The 24,541-nt window shown below is 53.3% G+C and overlaps 2 protein-coding genes across 5 annotated transcripts in view; one reads left to right on the top strand and one right to left on the bottom strand.

Annotated features, from left to right (window-relative positions):
- The window catches only part of CUNH11orf49 (chromosome unknown C11orf49 homolog), a 200,200-nt gene extending 186,208 nt beyond the window's left edge, over positions 1-13,992 (top strand). Inside the window, exons 5-9 of one of the 2 annotated variants that reach the window (XM_039226757.1) lie at positions 5,242-5,327; positions 7,264-7,459; positions 8,134-8,243; positions 11,426-11,489; positions 13,822-13,992. In XM_039226757.1, coding sequence (XP_039082688.1) covers positions 5,242-5,327; positions 7,264-7,459; positions 8,134-8,243; positions 11,426-11,489; positions 13,822-13,981 — 616 coding nt within the window. In that variant the 3' untranslated portion in view covers positions 13,982-13,992. Of the gene's footprint in view, positions 1-5,241; positions 5,328-7,263; positions 7,460-8,133; positions 8,244-11,425; positions 11,490-11,761; positions 12,508-13,821 lie in introns of those variants that run through there. The other variant, XM_039226756.1, reaches the window with a different exon arrangement.
- Positions 13,993-14,040: 48 nt separating this feature from the next.
- ARFGAP2 (ADP ribosylation factor GTPase activating protein 2) lies at positions 14,041-24,530 on the bottom strand. 3 transcript variants are annotated; one of them, XR_005527498.1, is made up of 18 exons: positions 24,366-24,530; positions 24,077-24,195; positions 23,487-23,559; positions 22,831-22,962; positions 22,664-22,744; positions 21,713-21,794; positions 21,344-21,400; positions 20,701-20,742; positions 20,275-20,327; positions 19,707-19,843; positions 19,475-19,606; positions 17,525-17,653; positions 17,311-17,445; positions 16,194-16,320; positions 15,940-16,033; positions 15,700-15,818; positions 15,105-15,244; positions 14,041-14,561 (listed from the first exon to the last, which is right to left on the bottom strand). XR_005527498.1 is itself a non-coding variant. In XM_039226749.1 (17 exons), exons 1-17 carry the CDS (start codon positions 24,435-24,437, stop codon positions 15,224-15,226), a joined length of 1,605 nt encoding a protein of 534 aa, XP_039082680.1. In that variant the 5' UTR covers positions 24,438-24,530; the 3' UTR covers positions 14,041-15,223. The 3 variants fall into 3 exon arrangements, 2 of the variants coding, with proteins under 2 accessions (XP_039082680.1, XP_039082681.1); XM_039226749.1 differs by having other exon boundaries at positions 14,041-15,244; XM_039226750.1 differs by lacking the exon at positions 20,701-20,742 and having other exon boundaries at positions 14,041-15,244.
- Positions 24,531-24,541: the final 11 nt, after the last annotated feature.

Genomic DNA, 24,541 nt, shown 5'->3' with positions numbered 1-24,541 from the left:
AGGGGGTGAATAGAAAGTTGGCAGGTCGGTAGACTGGACTGGAAGCTATTGCTTCCCTGGCACCCACTTAACTCCCAGCCAGCCTGCCCATCCCAGCTGTCGGAAGTCAGCAAGGGAGGGAGAGAAGGGCCAGCCCCCTGGGGATTAGCTCTGACCCTGCCAAGTGCTCTCCTCATTCCAGTTGCCTGCCTGTCCCCACCCTTCACATGGTTCTGCTCAAAGCCAACCTGAACCGGGCTGCCTTCACTTCTCTCCCACAGTCCCTCTCGCTGTGGGACGAAGGACCCTTCCGTGACCCGATAGATTTGTTCAGACTCTCGCTGGCAACAGCGCCCTGTTGGCTCCACCTGGAAGCAGTGGCTGCCCGGCTCCTCCAGGTGTCAGAGCAGCTGGCATGTTAGCCGGAGGCCTCTGGCAGGAAGGGGTGTGGAGCCAAGTGCCGTCAACTGGAAAACAGCACATGTGGATGACCTCGTTTCCAAGAGCTTCCTTCGTGAGCCCCCTGGGAGTGTTGACACGGCTGAGTTCAGGGTGAAGGAGCTGCCTGTGGGACGGAGGGCCCACAGCCTGGGGTGGTTCCTGTCACCAAAGGCAGAGACAGACCGGTAGCCTCCCGCCTGCCTCTTCACAGCTCTTCCAAGATTCCAGGGCCAGATACCCAGAATGTTCATGGGTCAGAGCATTACTTTGGAGATGGACACTGCAACATATGATGCTCCTGAGAGCATCTTTCTAGAAGTCTCTGAGACTTTTCTGCAGCCACAGTCCTCCGAGCAGCAAACTTCAGAACCAGCACTAACTGAAAAGCTGTTAGTTCTGTCCACCGTTGGGATGACACAACTTGTCAGAGCCAGAGGAACTCTCTCATACTTTTGGGAAGTACAAGCCTTCAGGCTTCTGCTTGAATATCTCTAGCAACAGGCAGCTCACTCCTTCACAAAGCAGCCATAATCCCAGAACTGAGCAGTTTGGAGGTCTTCTCGAACCAAGCTTTCGATCCCTGTGACATCTGCTGAGAGGCAGGCCTTCAAGAGTCGGGTCTCAGCCTGCCCTTCCTGCTTAGTTCTCTTCTAAGCTAAAGGATCAAAATGCAGACATTTGTCTGATATCATAGGTTATAGACTCACCACCACTCTGCCCCCCTCTTCCATGACTCCAGCCTATTCCCCTTAAATGGACTGTCCAGAACTGAATGTAGTGCCCCAGTGTCTCCTGGTGAGGGAAAAGGAAAGAGTGGCCCCTCTCCTCCATTTATCCAAATTTTTACCGAGTGCCTACTATGGGCCCTGCACATGCCGGACCGTGGAATCAAGCAACACGCTGAGAAACAGGTATCACCCGGGGATCTTGTAGTCCAGGACCAAAGACAAACATGAGTAGCTGGAGGAGGTCACAGAGACCCGTGGAAGCTGGTAGCAGGGAGGCCCACCTCCAACTAGTCTGGAGTGGAGAAGGCTTCCCAAAGATGTGCTCTAGAGGCCGTGATGTGAAGAATGAGGGGGCATCAGGTAGGTGGAAGGTGGCTTGAAGGGCCCAGAGCATGACAGGTCGGAGGACCGGCTTGTCTGAAGGGCATGAGGAAGGAGGAAGCACTAGGGAGAATGTAAGGGTCAGTGTGACTGGAATGCAGTGAGGGAGGCTGCCTGTGGCCTCCAGTGCATCCAGAGGGGTGAGGGGTCACGGGAGACCGGGAGCAGATCACATGGACTCGCAAGCCAGGATAATAGTGGCAGATCTTGTTCTAAGGTCAATGGGAAGTCCGTGAAGGTCTTTAAACAGAGTTGTAAAGTGGCCAAATTCACATTAAAAACAAATGTTTTTGTGACCACAGTGTGGATACTTAAGTAGAAGGAGGCCAGGGTCGTTGCAGGAAGCTGGGCAGATCATCCAGTAGCCCACGAGAAAGACACAGACGTGGGCATCGGCGGTGGCTGTGGAGGTGGGGGGCAGTCAGCAGATTCAAGAGACACGTTAGGTAGGGTGGGACTGCTAGGGCCTCGTGAGTGACCGCTGTGGGGCCAGCAAGGGAGGCGGCTTCCAGGAAGCCCCGGGGACCCTCAGGTCTCTGGCTGAGAGTCGGGGGGGTGGTTTTGCTGTTCATGAAAGCTGAGATCCAGTTGGCCTTTTTGGCAGTCAGTCACATGGCCTGCCGTCCAGAAAGCCCCTCTGTCCTCTGCGCTCATGCTGCTGGGATCCGGCCACGTGTCCCTCAGCAAGAGAGCCCCTGCCCTGTCTGCCTCTCCCAGCCACCCTGCTGGTCCCTCGTGACCGGTGTCACTTTCAGCCCACCGAAGAGCCAGGGTTGAGACCAGAGCGCACACAGGGCTGAGCCGGCCACGCTCACACGATGGTCCCATGCCCTGTGACGGCTGTGCTCTCCCTCCTCCCCAGCTGCCCATCTTCGAAGAGGCTGCTTAATGGTCATAGTTCAGAATGGCCTTGGACAGAAGGCTACAGGCCTTCTAGTTCTGAAGCTAGAAGGCCGGGCCTGTTTGCAGCTTCTCGTCCTCTCTGTGGCTGAGAGAGGAAGATGCTTATAGCAAGTGGCTTCAAAGCCCTGGTGTGGCAGGGCCTGTCTCGGGAGCATGCTGATTAGCAAGAATTACTACTTCTGGAATTGGACAGCGGTGGCGGTTGTGCAACTTTGTGAATATACTAAAACCCACTGTACACTTTTAAAGGGGGGAATGTTATGGCACTTGAATTGTATCTCAATATAAATGAAGAAATAGATAAAGAAAGAAATAGTACATGGAGGTAATTGCTATAAACAGGAGCACTGGGTCCAGGTTGATGATAAGGAAGAGAAGCCAAGTAACATCTTCAAAGGCTTCGGCTCCCCTTTGTGGTTTCCTGCTTGGGGACGTTCTCAGCCCAGTGCTCTTCCATAGTAATTAACTTCAGGCCATTCGGGTTCTGAGCTGTCCTGGGAGTAGGGCAGGAAGGAAAGGTCACTGGCTTCCCTCCTCAGGGACCTTTTTCTTCTCTGCTGAGCCTGGACGGGAAAGCGCTGGGGTGGCTCTACCCGCCGGAGTGCTCTAGGGGAGCTTGCCTCTCCTCTGAAGTTTGGGTGTCGTTCCTAACTCCGGTCTGCCCTACCCCCCTTCTCTCTGCCCTCTTTCGCCTCTCCCTCCCCATTCAGATATCCGAATCTGGGCTCTGTGCCCTCTCTCTTCCTTTTTGCCTGCCTGGGTTCTCATGGGTTAGAAGAAATGGGGCCAGCTACCTAGCCTGTGGCTCAGCCTTTGCAAAGAGCCGCTGATGGAGGGACCAGGGCGCCCTCCTGTGACCATCAGCGGCATTGCTTCTTCCCACCCTATGGCCTTGAATTTTTTCCAGTGAGAATTTCAAAGTTCAACTCCGGTAGTTGGGGCAGTCTTTTTCTTCCCCAAGAGATCATGAGAAATATTAAGGCCTTAAAATATAGGTGAAAAGAAAGAACGTAAATTAGCCGCATGAGTTAAGGAATAAAATGTTAGTGCCTATATTCTGTATCTTTATTGGGGCGCCTGGGTAGCTCAGCCGGTTAAGCATCCAACTTTGGCTCAGGTCACGATCTCACGGTTTGTGAGTTCGAGCCCCACTCCGGGCTCTGTGCTGACAGCTCAGAGCCTGGAGATTGCTTCTGATTCTGTGTCTCCCTCTCTCTCTGCCCTTCCCCTGCTCATGCTCTGTCTCTCTCTGTCTCTCAATAATAAATAAATGTTTTAAAAAAGGTTTTTTTTATATTCTGTATCTTTATTTTAAAAGAGGGAGTGTGACCTAATGGAAAGTCCTATGGCCTGTGGAGTCAAGCAAACTCACCAGCTATGTGGTCTCAGCAAGATGACCTCTCTGAGACTTAGTCCCTTCACCTGTAAAATGTACATAATTGCAAGCCCTATCTTATAGGACTTTTGTGGGAGAAAATGTAATATAGTTAAATACCTTGCACAGTTGCCTGCTATGAAGTAGGTGCTCAGTACATGCCGTCTGTTTCTTTTGTTGTCATTATTAGAACTAAAGACTAGAGGGGCACCTGGGTGGCTCAGTCATTTAAGCATCCGACTCTTGATCTCAGCTCAAGTCTTGATCTCCAGGTTGTGAGTTCAACCCCCATGCTGGGCGTGGAGCCTACCTTAATAATTAATTAATACAGACAGACAGACAGACTAGATATAGGAGCATTTTCTCTCTCCGTGAAGATCTGAAACCAGGGCTAGCTGCCTTCCACAGTTGCTGGGACACCTTACATTATACTCTGTCTAAAGCCCCTCCCCCAGAGGTGAGCGGTGCTGGCTGGCTGTCTCTGGAGCTGATCCAGGTGCCAGTTTGGGGATCCTCTGACACCAAAGGAGGGAGAGATTAAGAAAAATACACAAGAGAGCAGAATAAAACACTTTTGCAACAAAAAGGAAAGATAAAGCCAGTCGGGCCAGTCAGAAACAGATCGGGGGCCCCACTCCCCTTCAGCAGATAGCTTTGGCACCCTGCCTGGCACATGGATAGAGCCCAGCAAGTGCTAATTTCCTTCCCTTCCTGTACCCTCTTGGATGAGGCCCTGAGCAGGGTATGAACATGGCCTTGGTCTGATCAGTTAGTAGTCAGATGGTTTTCTTCCCATGAGATGGGAGGGACTGGAGAGGAGAACCCAGGGGGTGGTCCACTTGTGGGAGCAGAGAGCAAGACGGGGCATGGCCGCCACGGCGTCACAAGATGGGGTGTGTTCTTTGACCCTCTTCCCTTGTCTGCCATCTGTGTCCCAGGACGGAGGTGCCTGTAGTTGTTTAGGCCCTCGGTAGCTTATTAAATCTCAGTGCCACTTGCCAAGACCCCTTTAAGCTTCCTGGCTGTTCTTTTTGCCTTTTCTGCTCAGCTGTATTTATTCTGAACTAAATGGTCCTCACTGGAGGATGAAAGGATTTACTGCTTAGGTTTATGAAAAGAAATCTTGGCTGTATTACAGTTGCACCCTCTCCCTGCTGCCCCCGCCTCCTTCCCCCTCACACTCCATCCACTAGCTGGTGCCACAGAGACTGAACTGGGAGCCTGTCCTTGGTCGTGTGATCAGTTCAGCTGGGTGGCAGAGCCCAAGTGATGGACAAGTGAGGTGACTGCGGGGAGCTGGTTTGGAGGATCCCTTTCCTGAGTGTCTCGCTGCCCCCAAGAAAGAGAGGAGCCCCAGAAAGAGCTCACTGACATGCTCCCCACCTCCACGCCACCCCCACACACTCTCTCACATTTTCTCTCTTCCCCCCTCAGGATTGTGCTCATGGATGACGCCATGGACTGCTTGATGTCTTTTTCAGATTTCCTTTTTGCCTTCCAGATCCAGTTTTACTACTCAGGTGAGAGCTTTCCAGGGCCCCATGTGGCTCCTCTCAGGGCCACATCTGCCTGCCCCTCCCTGGTACCCTTTGCATTGGTGCCTGGCACACACGTTTCCCTCCCCCACCCCACGCAGTGGTGTGCTTCACCGTGGGTCACCGGCAGGAAGGACGCCTAGTTACCACCGGTGGTCACAAGATTGAGTCTGCAGAGCCTACCCCCTCAGCCTCCTCAAGTCACCGAAAACTGCAGTGTTTGCAGTCAGCAGGGCAGCAAACCCGTCTGGGCAACAATGACAATGACTAGAACAACGCACACTACTGTAACAGCACGCAACAAATTCATGATTTATCGAGAACTTACTATGTGCCAGGCATAGCACTGACTTTAATCCTTAAGACAGCCCTGATAGATGGGTCCTCTCAGAGGTAAGCTTAGCAGTGAGGAGCCAAAGTCACGGAGCTAGTAAGTGGTGGAGCCCAGACCTGAACAGAGGGCTCCTTCCAGAGCCAGTGCTCTTAGCCACTGTGCTGTAGCCCTGCCATCAGAGGGTAGGATCTCCCTCGGCCCGACTCCTGTGTGTGGGCATGCATTCTTCCACCCACACAACTTGTGATAAGCAGACACCAGTCCTGTGCTCCTCATACACACCAGCTGTGTCCTTCAGTCCCTCCTGGAATCAGGTGTACTAGAAATAGATGGATAAATACAAATGCACACCAGCTCCCACAGAGCACACAACAACGTCAAATGGACTGTCGGGTTCAGAAATTGCTGACTGTGTCCATAAACAAACTTGTTTAAAATGGACTCTTCCAGTAAACAGAAGGCATTCTTTGGAGCCTGGACGTGGCCTCCCTGCCAACTGGTGGACCCAGCCAGCCCTGGCCTCTCTCAGGCACCACATTCTGTGTTCTTGACGGCAGCCCAAGGGCCTGGTCCGGCAGGGGCTGGAGCCTGGGGTCTTGCCACCTGCTCTTAACAACTGCAGGCCTCTATTTCCTGGTTCCCTGAAGCTCCCGGGCCCCGGAGAAGGAGCAGCCATGTCTGGGAGGTCCTTTCCCTGCCTTCTCGCGAGTGTGTGCCCACAGCAGTGTGTGCCAGTCAGCGGGGCGACAGGCACAGGTCACTGGTTACTGCAACTGGCTCGACTCCTAACATTTGCAAACACTTCCAAACATGTAACACACGAGCAGCTGTGGCGTCCTCTCCCACCCTGGCATTCCGCCATGCTTTCTGGAGTCAGGGGGCAGGTGGCCTCACAAGGGAGGTGGGGCTTACCAGTGTAAGTGCGCCCACGATCGCTCTGTAAAAAATATGTATAGGGCGCCTGGGTAGCTCAGTCGGTTGAACTTCCAACTTCAGCTCAGGTCATGATCTCACGCTCATGAGTTCAAGGCCTGCATTGGGCTGGGAGCCTGGAGCCTGCTTCCGATTCTGTGTCTCCCTCTCTCTGCCCCTCCCCCCCGCTCATGCTCACTCGTGCTCTCTCTCTCAAAAAATAAACATTTTTTAAAAAGTTTATATAGCATTTAACATGTGCCCAGCACTGTGCTAGGTTCTGGGGCAGGAAGGCTGACAAGGCACAATCTCTACCTTTATACACCATCTTCTGCTCCAGCCAGAAGGCAGAGCAAACAAATTACTCAGAAAATTCATCCTTGGAAAAGTGCTACAAAGAAGCGCAGGGTGCTCTGAAAGTACGTAATAGGGCCTCTACTTGGTCTGGGAACAGCTCCCCAGAGGAGGGGACACTGAGCTGAAACACATGATCGTGTCATCGCTCATGAGTGCAGTGGTCACACGAGATTGAGGGTCCCTGCTCCCAGGCCACCAAGCTCTGAGCACCGAGGCTGGGGAGGAGCTGAGTTAACAGGAAAGGAAGGATCCAGTGAAGGGATGACGTGTGTCCTCCCTGCCTGACCTGTCTCCCCCCCCCCCAACCCTGGTACTCAGAATTCCTGGAGAGTGTGGCTGCCATCTATCAAGACCTGCTGGCAGGCAAGAACCCCAACACAGTGATTGTACCAACGTCATCCAGTGGTCAACACCGCCAGCGGCCCACCTTGGGCGAAGCTAGCATGTTGGAGGGAGTAGAGGCATCACTGTTCTCCCAGTGCCTGGAGAACTTGTGTGACCGGCACAAGTACAGGTGGGACATGTGCACGTAGACCCCACCTCGGCCCCAGGAACGGTGGGCTGCTGGCTCTGGAACAGATCTCTAGCAGATGCTCTGACTGATCCAGCGTGTCTAGAGCCCCTGATGGTCGTATATAAATTAGAACAGCGCCATCCACCCTAGACCAGGCTGTGGACCGAACGGCATCCCGGGTGGCTCGCTTAGGGAAGATCACTTCCACTTGGGTAAGACCAGCTGAGACGACCGGCTTGGCCCCCTTTTCCTTCCCGGGAGATAGATTGGCCTTAGCTTTTCAGAGAGAAGGGGAAAACATTCACTATACAAAGAATTCACTATACAAAGAATTCACTCTACAGAGAGGGAGGGTTAAGCTGTCCTGTGTGGCACGAAGTGTCCATAGAGACAGAGCAGCCAGTCGTGGTCTCCCACAAGACGTGGCTGCCATCCACTGCCTCGTCCCCACTCCCCTAGTGAAAGCACCAGTTAGGGAACATGCCAGCCCTTTCTGTCCACAGTCAAGGCCTTGCTTCTGGAGATCTGCCATGTCCCCCAGGGTTTTAGGACCCCCAGGGCAGACAGGGTTCCCTCAGTCCCAGCTTTGGGCATCCTCCTAAGCCGTAAGGTATGGATGAAAAGATGACAGACTTGCTAGTCATTGAATCTGGCATCTGTATTCTCCCTTCCAGCTGTCCACCCCCAGCACTTGTCAAGGAGGTACTAAGCAACGTTCAGAGACTGACCTTCTATGGATTCCTTGTGGCTCTTTCAAAGCATCAAGGAATCAACCAAGCCCTAGGTAAGCCAGAAATAGCTATGGCTAGCCCGTCCTGCTCCCCCAACCCTAAGCCGTGTAGGAGCCCGCCGCTATTGGCAGACTACACGGTCCCGTGAAGGAGGGGGCATCACCGTCTCCACCGTGACTTCTCAGGGCCAGTCTCTGAGGCTGAGGGAGCCAGAACGTGCACAAGAAAGACTATGCCCTCTTAGGCCTCTCAGACCCCCGTGGTAGGGACAGCCTTCCCCGCCCTAGGCCCTGCCCCAACACAAGCAGCCTCTCCGTGGCAGGGGCGTGCCCGGCCCCTCCCCTGAGAATCCCCGGCTCCGCTCCGGGGAGTGGCCTGCAGGCTGGGCAGACACAGGGCTACTGACTCGGTGGCTTTGGAGATTGTCTATCAAAGAGACCTGACTCCCATTTGTAAGCAGGGCAAAGGTGTGTCTGGGGAGGCCTTTTTTCCCAGCTGGAAAGGAAAAAAAGCAACCCGATTAATCTGAAAGGGAGCAAAACAACGGGGAGAGGGCTGCACTGGCCTGGTTTTTCCTGTCTGTCGTCCGTTCTCACTGGTTGGCTTCTCCCCCTACCCCGCTCTTCTCCCTCTCACGCCTGCTGCTCCCCCAAGGGAAGAGCCACCAGGCCACCAGCCACCAGAGCTGGAGACATTGTTATTTGTCTTGCTCCTCAAGAGGTATCCAGGTGTGTTTGAGGCCCCAGGTTCCTGAGTCTCGAAGAACACATAACCTTCCCCTTCCTTCAGCCAGTTGAGGGAATAGGGTCAAGGGAAGGGAACTCTAAATGCCAGCCGTAGTGGGCCAAGTGCCAGCTGGTTGCCTTAGGTCTTACGTGGTATAAAGCCTGCGGGGCGGGGGGGCGCCTGGGTGGCTTAGTCGGTTAAGCGTCCGACTTTCGCTTAGGTCATGATCTCGCGGTTCGTGGGGTCGAGCCCCGCATCGGGCTCTGTGCTGACTGCCAGCTCGGAGCCTGGAGCCTGTTCCAGTCTGTGACTCCCTCTCTCTCTGACCCTCCTCTGCTCACGCTGTCTCTCTCTCTCCTAGAAATAAAATTAAAAAAAAAAAAAAAGCCTGCAGGGGTCGCACACAGGAGCACAAGCCTCAGCCGGACTGACGGAGGGCTCACTGAGGCACCACGCACCTAGCAGCCTAGTTATTCTGAATTGACGCTTGGGGTGTGCATAAGCCTACGGACCCCCCAGCTAAGTGATGTCACCAAGTCACCAGCTGGACCAGAGTAGAAAGGCAAATAGGACTCAGAAGTCAAGAGTAAGGAGACGGCAGGTGGGGTTGGCTTAGGTTTTCTTTCACACACCTGAGTAACCGAGCGCCCTCCTTCCTTTCCACCAGCCAGCCCGCAGGAAGGGAAAAGGAGAGCGAACTAGCCCAAGATCACAGCCGGGACTAACCCCGTGCCCTCGCTTCTTCCAGGGCCTTTAAAAAGGGCAATCACTCAGTCAACCACTTTTTAAAAAAAATTTTTTTAATCTTTATTCTTGAGAGAGAGAGAGACAGCGCGTGAGCAGGGGAGGAGCACAGACAGATAGGAGCACAGAATCGGAAGCAGGCTCCAGGCTCTGAGCTGTCAGCACAGAGCCGGATGCGGGGCTCAAACGCACGATCTGCGAGATCATGACCTGAGCCAAAGTCGGACGCTCAACCGACTGAGCCACCCAGGCGCCCCTCAGTCAACCACTTTTACCAATGCTAATGCTGTCTGGGTTATGTGGGAGATGGAGAGAAGCATCCGCCCTCACCCGCATCTCCAGTGTATGAACTAGACATGTGGAGACCCCCAGGGTGGAGCCAGCTGTGGGGAGGGGTTGTCCTGTTCCCTTAGTCCTAAGGCACGCCCCCCCCCCCACATACGGTCATGCACGCAAAATGAGAGGGCTCTGAGGGACACAGTTTGAAAACCACTGAGAGCAAAAGGGGCCAGGAGGCATCATCTGAAAAAGTTCTGGAAGAGTAGGGAATTGGACTGGAGCCAGATGATAAGTTTAAGATTGTGGCTTTCTGGGGATGCCAGCGTTGTTAACTGCCGGGTCTGTGTCCTGACCACCAGTGGGCTTTTCCCCTCAACAGTTTGCTGGCGAGAATCTTTCTCTCTGCAGACTTCAGCTCCCCCTTCGCTCCACTGTTAACAGCTCCAGGGAATATCCAAGACCGTCTCCTCTCGTCATTCCCCGGGTACCAGAGCATTACTTCCTTTGGTTTGTAGCTGAGGGAACGAGCTCTGAGATTTGCTGCCGAGCAGAGACTAGGCAGATCCCCGCCCCCCACTCCCTGCTGGCGGCTCCAGGGTTCATTTTGGTCTGACTGAGGAGATGAGGCAACAGTATTAACCATTCTGTCTCGAAAGTGAGGTCACTCTGATTTGGGGACAAAAAACTAGGTTTCTGGTTGGGGGACTAGCTGGACCATACTGTCTCTGGCTCCTTTTCAGCCAGTACCTGGGGCCTCAAGGAAGGAGCTGAGCCCCTATACAGCTCACAACCCACCACCTAGTCTTGGAAGGGGATTGCCCTGTGTGTGCAGTGACCTTGAGGTTTGGGGATGTCTCATAGTCGTAGCTCTTGTCCAGAGTTAGAGAGGGTAGGCCCAGGTTCACTAAACTGATCTGGAAGTAGCCCCAACTTCCTGCCCCCACAGCAGTTCTCTTAAACGTTTCTTAAGAGCTCTTCCCCATGAACAAGTCACGGGAGTGAAAGATACAGCGCAGGGAGTGCAGCCAGTGGTGCTGTCATGGTGATGTATGGTGGCGGATGGTAGCTACCCTCATGGTGAGCGCAGCACAGCCCGTAGAGATGGTGAACCTCTATGTTGCACACCTGAAACTAATGTAACAGTGGGTGTCAACTATACTTAAAAAGTGATTTTTTTTAGGGGCAGCTGGCTCAGTCGGTTGTGTCCAGATCTTGATCTCAACTCAGATCTTGATCTCAGAGTCATGAATTCAAGCCCGGAGTTGGGCTCCATGCTGGGCATGGAGCCTACTTAAAAAAAATTTTTTTTTTGTTTAGAAAGAGCTCTTTCTTAAATCTTTTAGATCCCCCCTCCCAGGGTTAGCAGAGTAGGTAGACAGGACAGTGAGGGGCATGGAGGCACCTGCTGGGAATGCAGCTGTCAGATGGAGCCTGCCTGAAAGACACTCAGAGTAAGTTTTGCTCCCCTCCCCCCATTATGTCCTAGGAGCTTTGCCTGACAAAGGAGACCTGATGCACGACCCGGCCATGGATGAGGAGCTGGAACGACTGTAAGTGTCCAGTGGGGAGATGCCGCCCCCTTGTGGGGAGGCGATACCTCGGTCAGACCTGGCAGTGTCCTATTGTGGGTGACGGTGCTTGTCCTCAACATCCCCATCAGTTAGGGAAGGGTTTGGGCACCAGCAGAGGCCTGAGGGAGCCTCTCTTTGAGTCCTTTGGGAATACAGCCCATGGTTTCACCCCAGTGCAAGAGCGAGCATGGAGGTCCTGGTCTCTAGAGAGGAAGCACCTGGCTGCCCTCGGGGCTTCTTCCCTCCTTCAGGCTGGCCCAGATCCCAGGCCTGGTCAACTCGGCCACTGCCAATCCAGAGGCTAGCTGCCTGCCTTCCCGGACCCCTCCCCGGGTTGGCTCTCCCTGGAGGCCCCTCCATCATGCCCGCAAGATGGATGCAGAGAGTGATGGCTCCACCGAAGAGACGGACGAGTCGGAGACTTGAGTGTGAAGGGTCCTGTCCACAACGCCTGTATCCAGCTCCCACCTAGCCCTTGGGACTCCCAGCCAACCTCCTCTCCCACTCCTGTGCCATGCTGCCCTCTGCTGGTGAGAAGCTTGAACAACAGCCCAAGCCCAAAGACCAGCCAGAGGGGTTCTGGTATCAGCCAAGCCAAGCAGTGACTCTGAAAATTAACAGCCTACTCTCCTTGGCCCTGTCAGCCTCTGTGCTTTAGTCAGGCCCCAAGCTGACAGCAGACTGAACAGAGCCCACCAGGAAGGTGACTTGGCTTTAGTCTTTTGCTGACAGTCCCCACATAAGGGTAGTCTCCTCACAGCAGCTCCAAGAAGGGGAGAGACCATGAATAACCATGCAGGGCCTTGCATGGTCAAGGGCAACACCAATGATGCAAGTATGGGATGGACAGAAACATGGTGGTCTGCTGGAGGACGAGTCACTACCATGATAGGATGAAGGGTAGGCAAGACCATTCCACTTTCAAAAATTGCTTCAAGGCTCCTCTGTGTCTAACAGTTAAATATGTTAAATGAATAAAGTCCCTTGTATCCGGTAAGTGGTGAGTCTAAAGGCACTACACTGAGGAGGGGTTGAAGGGAAGGGGCTAATTTGGGTTTTGGGTGCTGAGTCCCAGCTTTCCTGGAGAGGTGGGGGCCAGAGGACCACTCCAGCCTGGAGACCAGCCTCACATGAACCAAGAGGGGCTCAACTAGGGGACAGGACAGTAGCCTTTCAAAGGAAAGATGCTCACAGCTGGAATGGGCTTTCAGAAAACAAGCTCAGAGGGTTCAAGGCCAGGTTCCATAACTCTAAAGACCCTGGCCCCAAAGGGTTAGCACTGCAGAGTCTTGCCAAAGTGTCATTAAATATCTGCTAACCAACTGCTCAGGATTGGGGCAGTGGGGATGGAGCTGTGGACAGGCCTGAGGAAGACAAGCTTCCAGCCAAGACTTGAGGAAGGTAAGGACAGGTGACCTGCAAGTTCCTTGAATTGGCAGTTGTCCAGAAAGTAAAAGCCACCCAGGGACCAAAGCAGAGCAGGCTGCCTCCTAAGTTGGGGGGTCACCACACTGCACACACATTGTCCTGGGCTCATCCCTGCCCAGACAACCTCCCACCTCTTCCCCCGCCCTCTCCCCAGTAGGTTCAGGAACTGGCTCCCAAAGCCCTGGAGAGCCAGGCCGGGGCTGGAAGTTCCAGTCCTACCGTAGCTCCAAGCCACATGAACCTTCCAGCCCATCCCCATCTCCAGCCTCTGGCTGACTGATCGCTCAGAAACCCCGGTGTACATCCGAATCATGTAGGGAGCTTGTTTACGATGCAAGTTAACAAGTTCCAGCTTGGGGTGGGGCACAGAAATCTGGATTATGAACACTCCAGAGCTGGAAGGCCCAGGCCCACACTTTGGAAATCAATGGCCAAAAGACCCATGGCCCCCTCTACCCATCCTTTCTAACCATCCATCTCTCGAACCAGTGGTTTACAGCTGTACCCTGAGGACCCCTAAGGTGCCAGATATATTCCAGGAGTCCCTACAAGGGAAAAGAGCTGCCAAGCCAGGGGGTCATGGTCACACACACACACACACTATTCCAGGAGTCCCTACAAGGGAAAAGAGCTGCCAAGCCAGGGGGTCATGGTCACACACACACACACACACACACAGGCTTTCTTCCCAGATTTAAAAGGGTTCCATTAAGGCTGTATATTTCATCTGTCTTTAAACTCCACTGAGAAACACACCGCAGTCAAGCCTACTGCCAGGGATGAAGTCCTGAGCCTCTAGGCTGCTCACCTGCCCACAGCAGTAGGACTCAGTGGATGAGTTAAAGGGCCAACTAATACCAGCTCTTTCCTCCGCGTGCAACAGGGTGGTGAGGTCGAGGCTGCATCGGACCTCGCGGCAGCACAGGGCCGAGGAGCCAGGGGCCTTTGGCTTTCAGAGAAGAGACAAGCTGGAGGCCCCGGACAGAGTGCCCTCAGCTTCGGCACCGACGCCCTACCCGTATCGGTGGGAGCCCAGAGAGTGAGGCCAGGGGCCTGCACCGGGCTCCAGAGAGGACACTACTTCTTTCAGATCAGCAGTGGCTCTGGGCCCTGTCAAGGCTTTATTTGACACCACTCTGTTTCAATACAAACAGTCCAGAAAGAAAGTCAAATCCCTTTGGGGGAGGGAGGGGAGGGAAGAATGGTCTGTGTTGCTTGGGAGCCCAACCCAGAGCCACAGGGGGCAGGGTGGGCCCAGACTGTCAGCACAGCAGGGGAACATGGCACCAAGGATGACACACTGCATGGCCCAGCGGCCAGGGGGCGAGGCATGCAGCTCTGTAGGTGCCTCAAGCTCTCAGTGGTGGGGTGCTGTCCAGGCCCCCTAAGACCAAGATGACACAGAAGAAGAAAGCTGAGCCCCAAGAGCCTGTTTCTGTCCCTCATGTCCTCTGCTTCCTTGGCCAGCATTACGCTCACAGCATCCAGAGCAGGGCACAGGGCAGATGAGACCCACCATGGCCACACCAAGCAGGGGAAGAAGGGACAGAGGGTCCTGTGCTCCACAATGGATGGTACGGAAGGACTCCGAGACACCCAGGAGAAGTATCCCTCAAGTGATCACTGTAAAAAGGGGTGGTGAGACAGGAGAAGATCACTCGGGCCTCCAGTCTGATCCCAAATGAAACCTTTCGGTACCGGGGAAAGCTTCTAGCCCTTACGAAGGCCCAGACGAAGGTCCTTCCCCTCCCCTGCCCTCGCCTGGCACCCAGAAGAGGCCACTGGAGCAACCTCCCTCCCCCGGGGGGCTGGTCTATAGCAGAACTCCTTCTAGACCTGCCCACTGGTTCCAGAGGACGGAGGCCAAACCCTAGACCACCTGGAAGGATCCTAGAGCTGGCAAAAAAGCCTTATGCTTCTCACTCTTCCTCCTTGGGGAAGGGCTGGACCCAGAATAAACCCGCCTGAGGAAACCCCTCCCCTCGCTCCCAGTGTGGCAGGACAAGTGAGCAGCAGCTTGGGGGACACGACCAGAGGACAGTAATCTAGCACACAGGGGAGACGGTGTGAGGGGAGGAGAATAAAAGGGCTCGGTCTACAGGCTGAGGTCAAGGCTGGAACCACCCATCCCCCTCACCCGAATTCCTCAAAGGCCACCCCACTCACACACAACACATATAAAGTAACAATTCCTCCCCAGCTTCCACACGGCAAGCGCCCCTGGCCTTGGAATCATGGGGGTTTTGCCGTTGTCGCCACCATATGCCTGAGCCGTGGCACCTGGGTCAGTAGGAACCATAGCGATCCTGGGGAGGGGGGAAGAAAAAACAAAGTCAGTCTCTCACCTGCAGTTCCCCGCAACACACCCCTGCAGGACGAGGGTACTCCGGCGAACCAGGCACCAATCTCACCATGGCAGAGACTGTTTTTTATTTTATTGTGACTCGGGAAAGGGGTTGTGACCAGATCCCAAGGGGGAAACCCTGCCTGATCTCGAAGCTGCGGAGGGAGGGGAGAGAGAGGTAAGGTGGTGACAAGGCTGCGGAAATCCGTGCAGACATGGCAGCATCTGAGGGAGTGGCCAAGCCCTGGTACCAAGCTCAGAGGAAGGAAGCTGCCCCTCCAGGAAAAGAGAAAGCTCTCTGTTGGGCTCAGAAGCTACCCAGCAGCAGGGTCTGGAGGCGGTGGAGGCGGCCAACCTCCAAGCACTACTCTCTAGTGCTTTACCCTCCCGCCCCGGGTCAAGCAGCCCCAGGCTCACCTGCAAAGAATTCATCACGCCATTGGCCAGCACAGCCATCTTCCCGGCCACAGACTTGACACCCTGCTTAAACTGGGCAATGTCAGCTGTGGGGAGCACGTTGCCCAGAGATACGCTACCTGTAGAAAGCAAGGGAAAGGGTGGTCCGGAAGCCCTGCGGGAAGCCCTTCCCTGCCCCCAGGGCCCTCCAGCTCTGCCCACGGCCCTTGCCTGGCATGCACCTTATCGCTGGGGCCCTACCTGCTCCATGAGCTCCATCCATGTCCCCGAAGAGGTCAGAAGAGCTGATGGCACTACTACCCGAGAGCTGCTGGAGTCGAGACCTGGCTTCATGCTGTGGTGAAGAAAGGGAAAGGCCTGGAGATCCTTTGGCCGACGAGGCAAGAACTCCTTATCGGCCAAGGCAACCTGGTGCTAAAGCCCAAAACAGTGGCAAGGAGGAAGCGCTTACTTCACCGGCTGCCTCCAGGCTCAGGGTGGATGACCCCACTTACCTCAGCATCCACCTCCCGCCCAAAGAACATGTCCGATGAGATGGCTTTGGCTCCTGCAAATTTCTGACGTGCTTCACTGGACTCGAGGCCTGAGCTCCGGCTTTCCACTTCCCTTCTGTTTGTGACTCTGAGGGGTGGATGTGGGATAGCTCTGATCCTTCCCATTACTGTCAGAGCCTGGTATTACTAATCCCATTACTAAAGAGGCCAGAAGAAGCACCAGTGGCCTTCTGGGGATGCTTATGATGGCCCATCTGCCTACGGCTCTGGGACTCTTGGGCCCCCTTCCCTGGACAAGGCCCCTCTCTCCTCTACACCGAAACCAAGGCACAGAGAGCTTACGTTCACTCTATCAGGTGGCATGGAAATAGTTTAGAGAGGGCTAGGTTTCTGCCCCGAACCACTAGAGCTTCATCAAAGTCTAGGATGTCCTGATATCACTACTACCGGAGTGCCCCTAGTTGCAAGTGGCCTAACAGTAGAGTGATCGTGTCTCAGCTGGCCTGAGTTTATACCTACTCTTCTGGCATTTTCACTCTCAAACTCATCCCTGCGTGGATATAAAGGCGTGTGGTCACTCCTCTCTACCACGGACAAGCAGCGACACTGGCCTAGGTGCTTTATAAGTTTCATTACTTTTAATCCTTCCAACGGCCCTGTGAAGTCATTACTTATGTCCCCCATTTTACAAATGATTCGCAGGTAATTTGTCAGTTAAACATTGCCCAGAGTGACATAAAATAGGCTTTTAAAAAAAACAGGCTGACGTGGGGGCCAGAGGCACATACCCCTGAGCGGTCAGGACTGAAGCATGAGGCCCCTCTTGCCAGAAAAACAGATCTTGAACAAAAGAAGCTGCTAGGCTTTCTGTGATGATAAAGTAAAACTCAAACCAAAGCCTGATTCCTGCCCTACCTAATCTGGTAGCCACTCGCCATATGTGGCTACTTAAATTTATTAAAATTAAATTAAAATTTTCAGTTCTTCAGTTACAACAGCCACATTTGAAGAGCTCAGTAGGCACATGCTTAGTGGTCACCACACGGGACAGTGCAGGCACAGAATTCCCATCATCACAGAAAAATCCTACTGGACAGCATTGCCCCACCCACTCCACCTTTCTGAAATGGGCCGGATGCTTGAGACGGTCACTTCTGGCTCCTTCTCCTCCATCCTGTCCACACCCCAGGCGGTATCTGTATCCCAGCGGGAAGTGAAACTTTCCCCCAAGGAAAAGGGGTTGTCCTTGTACCTAGTGAGACAGTAGAGTAGCTCAGAGAAGCCTGATGATGAACACGGTGGCCAAGTCTGCACCCCAACAACAGCCTTACTTTGGGGGTCCAGAGGCGAAAGTACCAACATCATCAAACAAGTCCAGCTGCGAGCGGGAGGATTTTGCACTCACGGGGGTTTCCTGCTCGATCACCTGCATCTCAGACAGCACCGAGTGGGAGACAGAGCTGTGGAGACAAGCAGAGCCGGGCCCAAGGGCAGGCGTGAGCAGCAGTGTCCCTACACAGGAGAAGTGTCACTATACAGCTTGGGCCGAGCTGCTGGCAGAAACCTAGGCTCTCTTTTCTTTCTGTCTCATCACCCAGAGCCTTCTCCCCCTGCCTGAGCGCAGGCACAGGGCCAGAACCAGACCCCGCAGGGAGTGCTAGGAACCCTGCTGAGCTGAGCACACCCTCGATGGTCCACAAGAATCAACTCAACAGACTTGCTGCATCATGAGCCGTATCCTTCACCCAGATGGACACATACACATGGAAAAGATGAAAACTGCCCCAGAAACAGGGAAAGGAGTCTGACGGCATCAAAGAATGAGTCTGAGTTATCCTAATCCCTACCCCACCCTGCCTTTTTTTTTTTTTTTTAAACATGAAAGTATTTCAAAGTACAGTGCCTGGCTGTATGTGCTCAGCCCTGGGGCTGCTGTCTGGTGCCCCAGTGAGAAGAGGCAGCGAGCTGGGCAGGCAGTACTAGCTCTTCACGCCTTGCTTCCGTCCTGTGTCCTGCTCCACAGAGACATTTTAAGGATTAATTTCACTTAAATAAACTTATTAAAAAATACCTACAGAAAAAAAAAAACCTACAGCTTTTAGCTGGCAGAACCCCAAAGAGTGAATATTTTACAATAGAGCTTTAAATAGAGTTGGCAAGGTTTAAATAAAGATTCTATTGCACTGCAAAAAAGAAAAACAAAAAAAACAGCTGAAAAAACTGTTCATGCCCTTTAACCCAGTAATTCCTGTGACTAAAACAGGGAAGGGGAGGAGACCTAAAGTCCTTTCTGGGATTAAAAATGTATGTTTCCCTGGGCTACACAAGTAGCACACAGACTGAAATGGAGTAACTTAAACCTAACTAGTACATGTTCTGAAAGATGAAGCAGAAACAGCCAGCCTTATCTTCCTTCAGACAAGTGGACTATAAAGGCCCCAAACACTGAATTTGAACTATGTTCAAAATCTAGTTGTGCCAATTACTAGATTCACAGGCTTCGGACAAGTTGCTTAATTGCTCTAAGTCGATTTTCTCACCTATAAAGAAATAACAATACCTCCTGCACAGGTCTGTTGTATTCAAGTAAATAAGGCCAATGGCAGAGCTCACACCTCCTCAAAAGGAAGAGCCACCACCTAGCACAAGACCACTGCAGGCAGGACCGCTGCCCCAGCGCTGTCCAATACTCTGATGTTTAAGAGATGGAAAGTCTAGTGTTAGTGAAATCTCTAAATGTGAGCTCTTAGTGTAGAGCAAACAAAATGCATAAGAGAACTGGTTTGCAGTCTCTGCTTTACTTTTAAGAAACCACAGCCACACAAACCCAGGGGTTCTGAAACAGGCAGGATACTGTCAATGCCAAAGGGCACTGTCTGGGGGTATTTCCAGATGTGAGCGTGTCTGGCAGCAATGGCATTTAGTGGACAGAGATTAAGGCTGCTAAAAGCCTTATAATTCTTAGGGAGGTCTTGAAAAATAAAGAAATATCCCACCCAAAGTGCCATTAGCACCCACACTAGGCAACACACCCTACCCTCTTGGGTGTATCAAAAAAAGCATCTGATCCTGTGTTTCTTTCATTTAACTGAAACACTAACTGAGCACATACCTGCCCTGTGACAAACACTGTACTCGGCACTTTAAGACAATAAGCAGAACAATCTATCTGTTCAGCTTCGGAGGAAGACTGAGCCTAGAAATCCAAACTGCTGGGAAGAATTTGCGGCGGCTCCCAGGAGAACAGAATTTCCCTGCCACTCCCCAGCGGTGAGCCTCACCTGCGGGACACCAAGCCCATGCCCAATCTCTCTGCCTGTTCTCGCTTCTTCCCTTCCAGATTCTGTAGCTTCTTCTCTTCCTTCTTACGGTCAATCTGGAGCTCCTGGTAGGCCAGGCGCATAGAGGCAACCCTTGGAGGGAACAAACATGTCAGAGGCAAACACCCATCGTGACCTGTCCTGCCGGCCCCCCAACACCACGGGAGCTGAGGCCCCTCTGGCAAACACTCACATGGACTCCTCGGCCTGTTTCTTGGCGTCAGCTGCCTGCTGCTCACGGAGCTTCTCTGCTACCTGGGCCTGCCGCTCAATCTCACTGAAGCTCTGGCTGCTCACCTTCTGGGCCCCGAGGCCTTTCTTGGCACCCAGCTGGGAGGAGAATCATGGGATGGGGGCCTCGCCAACCAAAATGTCTTTGGTTTCCTCCCAAGCAGGGGTCCTCTAGCCACATCCACAAAGAAAGCATTCCTTCTTAAAGTTTAGGTAAAAACCAGGAGCCCAGCCAGCATAGTCAAGAGGGACAACAGTGGTTCTGCAGGAGCTGGGTATGAGGTGGTTCACACGAGAGCAGAAGCCGCGGGGCTGACCAGGCTCAGGATGGGCCAGGCACTCAATGTGCACAATCTCACTCTTCCCAGGAGCCCCCTGAAGACGGACATCTGGACAGCCCTTTCACAGATAAAGTTCAGAAGAGTACCTTTGCTAAAGTCATACAGCCAGTAAGTGGCAGGGTCAAGGGGTGAATCCAGGCTATTCGATGATAGCCCCTAACCACTCCCATACTGCCTCTCTCCACCTACCCCTTTCTTAGCTGCTGCTGGCTTCTTCTTGCCAATGAGGGAGGTTCTCGGTTCTGTGTGAGAAAGAAGATGGGGCATGAGTGAACACAAAGGGAGGTCAGAGGTAGCAACTCAACCCATAACATGCAGCTTCTTGGCGAGAGCTTCCCAAGAACAGCTTCAGGCGGAGGAGGCAAAGCTGCCACCCACCAGTTCCAACCAACGGCTCTAGGATAGTCCAAGCCAAAGACAGACAAAGTTAGGGGAGGTCACAGACTCCCAGCAGCCTGAGACAAGAACCTAGACCCAAAGCACCAGAACGGTCACGGTCCCTGAACCAACACAGAGACTACTAGGCAAGGGGCAGATGTTAAATGCCAGCTTCAGCTCCTACAGCGGGGAGCTAACATGCAAGGTGCTGGGATCCCCAAAATAGCTGCTGGTTACCTCTGGCAGGAAGGGCCCCTTTAGGTGACAGACACATGGACTCTAGAGAAAAAGACTCGCAGCTAACAAGAGGCCCACCCCAGAGCCTTCGTATGGCTCCCAAGCCCAGAGGCCAAAGTGCTTCCCAGAGGGCTCTAGAGTCTCACTTTAGACCAAGCCATGCCATCCTTCTTGTGGGGTCAGTTTTGCAGTCATCCTGTTAGCTTCCCACCCCAACCCCCAAGAGTCAACAGAATAACGGAGGTCAGCAAATAGACTGTCCAAACCTGAACCAAGACTGCAGAACACTAAGGAAAATAAAAAAGAGCTGAAAGACCAGGGACAGGCTGAGAAAGGACAGTGTGGCCTCCAGCTGTGAGAGCTACACCCCTGTCCCATGAAATGGACCAGACAGGCCAATCCTGCCTCAGACCCCAGGCCCTGTACACCAGCTTACAGGTTCATCAAGTCAAAGAGCCTGGTGCTAAAGTCCTTGCAGTTGATGCCGCAGCCACCAATCCGATCCCAGTCCCAACTCTAGAGACGTCAGATGCTCAGTCTCCTGGGGCATCAGTCCACATGACCAGGCAGCAGCAGATCCGAAAAGAGCCCTAGAGGCCCACCCTCTCCCAGTCACCCCACACCTGCCAGGTGGCATACTGACCTAGAGAGGCTTTGGGTGAGGTGCCAAGCAGGTCCATGTTGGGGCCATGCTCCGGCTCTGTGGATGCAATGGTGGGATTAGGTCTCCAGCACAAAGCTTGCAGTGACCTCCCATTAAGGGAAGTGATGGGACAAGAATAGGGAAGACTGGCTTTCCTCAGCTTGCTAAAGAAAAAGATAAAAGGAATGCCTACCACTTCCTCCAAGGGACTGAAATGAATCCTAGTCCACTGAGAAATATAAGAACCCTCCCCCCCAACACACACACACACACACACACACACTCATCCCCTTGGCCAGGTGTCCCCTTCCTAGCTCCAAGTCCTTTGCCAAGACCAGGGCACTTGGGTGAAATGCAGACTGAACTCACGTGCCAGGCTACTGATCTCTGTAGAAGGGGCTAGCTCCTGGGTCTCTGCTAGGTCGGGGCCTGGTCCTTTCCAGGCAGGGGGCTGAAAAAGAGGCCAGACCACAGATGCTTTGATGAGCTGTTCCTACTGGCAAGGAGTGTCAAGAATCTGCAGGTACCTTGTGGGTATAAGGCCCTCCTCCAAGCCCATGAGAAAAGGAGACTGGAATTTAGTGAGTAAAAGTATAGCTTCTATGGACTATGGAAGAAAGAAACAGGAAATGAGCAGTCACCTCCATCCCTCCACCCCTCCACCATTTAGAGCCAGAGCCCATTCCCCTAATTTCACGACTAACAACTACTAGGCACTTAACACATGCCAAGCATAAGCCTAAGGGCTTTTCACATATAAATACATATAATGGTCACAACAAACCCTAGGAGGTAGATACATCTCTGTTAGAGACTCAGGTTTCAACAGGTAAAGTGACTTAGCCACCATCCTAGAAATGCTAAAGAGAGGAGCAAGAATTCAAACTAAGAGAGTCTGACTTCAGCTCCCAGTAGATGACTGGGAGTAGAAAAGACTTCAGCTTTTCAGTAGATGGGAAACCCAGGGGTGGGTTGCTGGTGAGGAAATCCCTTCCTTGCCCCCAACTGCAGTACCTTTCCTATAGGGAAAGAATCCAGGAAAAGTTGTCTGGAGCTCCTGACATCTTTTGAGACTTTAAGAAGCGGGTCCTCCCCCCTACTATCCCTGTTTATAGGGGTCCATTCCTTGGCAGGGCCATACTGTACACCTACTCATGAGAGGAAGAAACATCTGGATCTACCAAGCAGTGGGCCCCAGACATTCTGTCTGAATCATTACACCAAGGTGAATGGACTCCATGCCATGTTCACAGAAGGCCTTGGCCTTGGTAAGTAAACCACCTGCCAACATCATGAGAAACATTCCTTGTAGGCACTCACTTGAGTGTGTTCCGTGAAGAAATCAGAGTCTTTCTTCTCTGGGGAGTGACTGGGAGCACTACTCACATTGTCTATCCAAAGCTAGAGGGAAGAAGACACGCTTGAAAAACAGGACTCTGAATATTCCCACTCACCCCATGACCCTACCCTAGGGAACAGGCACTCACATCAGTGCCATGCCTAGCCAGGGCCGCACTCCCCAGTTGCCGGATCTTTTCCCGATACATCTGGGCAGCTCGGCTATTATACTTGGTGTTGGCATCACTGGCTGTACATCCATGTTGGCGGAAGAAAGCTGTCTGGAGAGCAAAGAGAGGAGGGCGTGCTACAGGTGATTCCTCCAGAGCAAAAGAGGCACCTCCTTGTAACAGCCCAATTATTATTTATACATGATAATACACTCTACCAACACCAGCAGTTTTTCACACAGGTAAAGCTGCCTAGAAATTCCTGCAGAAAAACAACCCTCCCATCCTCAGACATGACTGACTGAACCTCAGCCCTCACTCAACCCTGCCTGAAGACAGCAAGCTATACCCACTGTGCCCATCCTTCATCCAGGCTCACAAGACCTGGATGACTGTGGAGGCCCCAACTCCCTTAACCTTTCCCCCAAGAACATCTGTCCAGTTTGGTTCCAATCCAAAGCCTATTTGAGGAGAACAATGACCAATTTCCAAGTTTAGAGAATAGAGTACAGTGTTGCTATAGACCGGAAAATCCTCTGAAAAGAGATACTGACAGGGGCTCCTAGGAAGACACTGGAAAGTTAGTACCCAAGCAGAAGACCGGGGGTGGGGACGATGGTAAGAAGGAGCTTTACCGCATTGGCATTCCCGCCGACCTGCATACACCTCAGCTGGAACCAGCTCCAGTTGGAATCCAACTCTGTGGACCTGTGTGCAAGGGCTGCATGTCACCCACCAGCAAGTATCAGGCAGGTATCCCCTGGCAGACCCATACCTGTCATTTGGCCTGGGGCTTCAGTAGGCGCCCAGCAAACATTAATCAGCCACCACCCTCCACTCTTAAGTTTGCTCTTCAATTGTCTAGTCCAAAGAGTACTAATTATTGTCCGGATCCGAAAGGAGGTCGAATTCTCAGGCACTCAAGCTTGGATCTGGCTTTCCCCCTAACGACGGTCATGGTCTCACTTCAGACATACTCCACCAACATTCAGCAACAAGGTCAATGCAGCTAACTTTTCGCCTCAAAACTAATATTCTGAGTGTCAAGTTTAACCAACATAAAAGATATTTTAGCCCAGACACGGAACAAACTGCCACACAGGCGGCTCCCTCCGGTGCCACCCCTCCCTGGCCTGGCGGTCCAGTCGAGGCAGCCACTCTCCCTTGCTGAGCACACAGCCCCGGCCGGCCCGGCAGAAGCACAGCAGCCGCAAAAAGACCCCACCTGATGAAGCTGAGATGAACGCCCAGAGAGCGGTGCACCCCGGAGCAGTCAATGCACAAGAAAACACCATATGTGATGCTGGCCCAACTCGGATTCTTGGCGCCACAGTCGAAGCAGGCCTGGGTGGAGGAGACGATGAGCCAATGGTCAGGGGCCCCGAGTCGAGGCCGGGCGCTGACACGCCAGGTAAACAGCCCACGTCCGCCCCTCTCCCTCCCTCAGGCCCCAGGAGGGACGGGAGAGTCCGTCTCCGCCGGCGCCGGACCCCACACGCCTCCCGCTCGCGCACCTTGTTGGTCGGAATCCCGCGAAGCCGCTTAAAAAGGGTCTGGATTTCGGTCTTGCTCGGTTCCGCCGCCATTTTCTCTCCTTCCCAGACAGCAGCGCGACCGACGGGTCCCGTCGTGGGCCAATCCGCGGCCGGGAAGGCGGGGCCCCGGGTCGGCTCCAAGCAGTGCCCCCCCA

The sequence above is a fragment of the Hyaena hyaena genome, unplaced genomic scaffold (genome assembly GCF_003009895.1).
Source record: "Hyaena hyaena isolate Hyena2069 unplaced genomic scaffold, ASM300989v1 scaffold_23, whole genome shotgun sequence".
Taxonomy (NCBI): Eukaryota; Metazoa; Chordata; class Mammalia; order Carnivora; family Hyaenidae; genus Hyaena; species Hyaena hyaena.
The sequence above is the reverse complement of the archived record's forward strand: the minus strand, read 5'-3'. Positions and strand labels throughout refer to the sequence as shown.

Excerpts from the sequence above, each read along its gene's own strand:
- ARFGAP2 (XM_039226749.1), bottom strand. The coding sequence starts at position 24,437 with ATGGCGGCGGAACCGAGCAAGACCGAAATCCAGACCCTTTTTAAGCGG. Across the intron at positions 20,743-21,343 it reads CTCACCCAAAGCCTCTCTAG|AGTCCATGTGTCTGTCACCT; the intron begins GTCAGTATGCCA and ends CTTTTTCTCTAG. Across the intron at positions 15,245-15,699 it reads GCGTGATGAATTCTTTGCAG|GATCGCTATGGTTCCTACTG; the intron begins GTGAGCCTGGGG and ends CCCCCTCCCCAG.